The 1395-nt window shown below is 63.2% G+C and overlaps 1 protein-coding gene across 1 annotated transcript in view; it reads right to left on the reverse strand.

The window, feature by feature from the left end:
• Positions 1-87: 87 nt before the first annotated feature.
• Positions 88-1395, reverse strand: part of LOC104404122 (protein LMBR1L-like) — a gene marked incomplete at its 3' end in the record, with an annotated part of 2319 nt that continues 1011 nt past the window's right edge. Inside the window, 7 exon segments of the mRNA XM_010012476.1 lie at positions 88-172; positions 250-327; positions 410-486; positions 659-742; positions 858-933; positions 1037-1101; positions 1255-1368. Coding sequence (XP_010010778.1) covers positions 88-172; positions 250-327; positions 410-486; positions 659-742; positions 858-933; positions 1037-1101; positions 1255-1368 — 579 coding nt within the window.

The following is a 1395-nucleotide window of genomic DNA, read 5'->3' on the forward strand; positions in this document are numbered from 1 at the left end:
ACAGAGGAGACCATCAGGTAGCTGCAAGGGGCGTTAAGGAGGAGAATGGGGAGTCCTGGGGACAGTGCTGGGGCTGCGAGTGCCCACTGTAAGGATACAGGATGAGGACGACCTGCAGGGCAGCTCCGAAGGAGCCGAAGATGGAGAAGGAGACCTGGCCCAGGGATGCATCCTGCTGGGAGAGGAGGAGGTTGTGGGACCCATCCCATGGGACACACTCGTCACTGTCTTGTCCCCTCACCTGGGTACCTGGATGCCCCGTGGCATTGCAGCATCATCCAGCAGCAGCTCCAGGACATGGAAGCAGACAATGAGCACGGAGATGCCCTGGGAGGAGCAAGGGAAGGGATGAGGGTGGCGGGAGGGGACTGGGATGAGATCCAGCTCCCCCGGGAGTGTACACACTCACAGTCAGTGCCAGGAGACCCAGCATGGCCAAGGGGTAGCCCAGGTTCCTCTGCCAGGGCGATGCTCGGTGCCGCAGCTCTAGGGGGGAGGACATGAGAGGGGTGAGAGAGGAGCACAAATGCCACCTGAGGGCAGCAGATGGAGGGGGCCCCGGAGTGCCAGGACAGGAGGTTACAGCCCCCACCCTCCCAGAGAAGCAGTGCTCCCAGTGCCAAGCTGGAGGGAGCTTGTTCTCCCCCAGGCTCCTCACCCAGCTTCCGCCTCTTGCTCCGGATGGCGAAGAGCTGCTCCCGCAGCAGCTCCACATTCAAGTTGAGCCAGCAGGAAGCTTTGCCTGCCAGGGAGGAGATGCCGAGGGGCTGGGGGGGGGCCCCCCCGGGCTGGGGAGGAGAAAAACCCCTCCACGCCGAGAACTCCCCTCCAGGCTGCTATCCGTGCCGGGCACCCACCAGAGGAGATCCTGCGGGACACAGCGGCTTCCTCCAGCCTCGTGCAGCTCAACTGCTCGTCCAGGTCTTCCAGGAGCTGGGGATGGGTGAGGAGCCCATAAGCAGCAGGTTCAGGGGGGTGAGGGCACCCCCTACTCGGGATGAGGGAGCAGGCACCCCCGGGGGACAAAATACCTTACCCGGGGTTTCACCAGCAGCTTCCCCGTGACAGTGAACATGGTGGAGAGGCCAAAGGGGGTGCACACTGCAATGGGAGGAGAGACTGAGTGGGGGGGACCCAGCATCCTACCCCTCCCTGCACCCCCAGAATGAACCTGGATAAAGGCTGGACCCTGCACCCAGCTGGGCACCCTTGGACCACTACCCAGCGCAGGACACACCACATCCCAGGACTCACACAACAGCAGCAGCACCCCAAAGAGCGAGATGCAGGAGTAGAGGTAGGGCAGGTAGTATTCCCAGAGGTCTGTGGACACAGTGGGGTCAGGCCAGTGGTACTGGGAATCCTTTCCTTCAGGGCCTGGTCCTGCCCCACCGG

This window comes from Nestor notabilis, unplaced genomic scaffold (assembly GCF_000696875.1).
Source record: "Nestor notabilis isolate BGI_N333 unplaced genomic scaffold, ASM69687v1 scaffold22170, whole genome shotgun sequence".
In the NCBI taxonomy this organism is placed as follows: Eukaryota; Metazoa; Chordata; class Aves; order Psittaciformes; family Psittacidae; genus Nestor; species Nestor notabilis.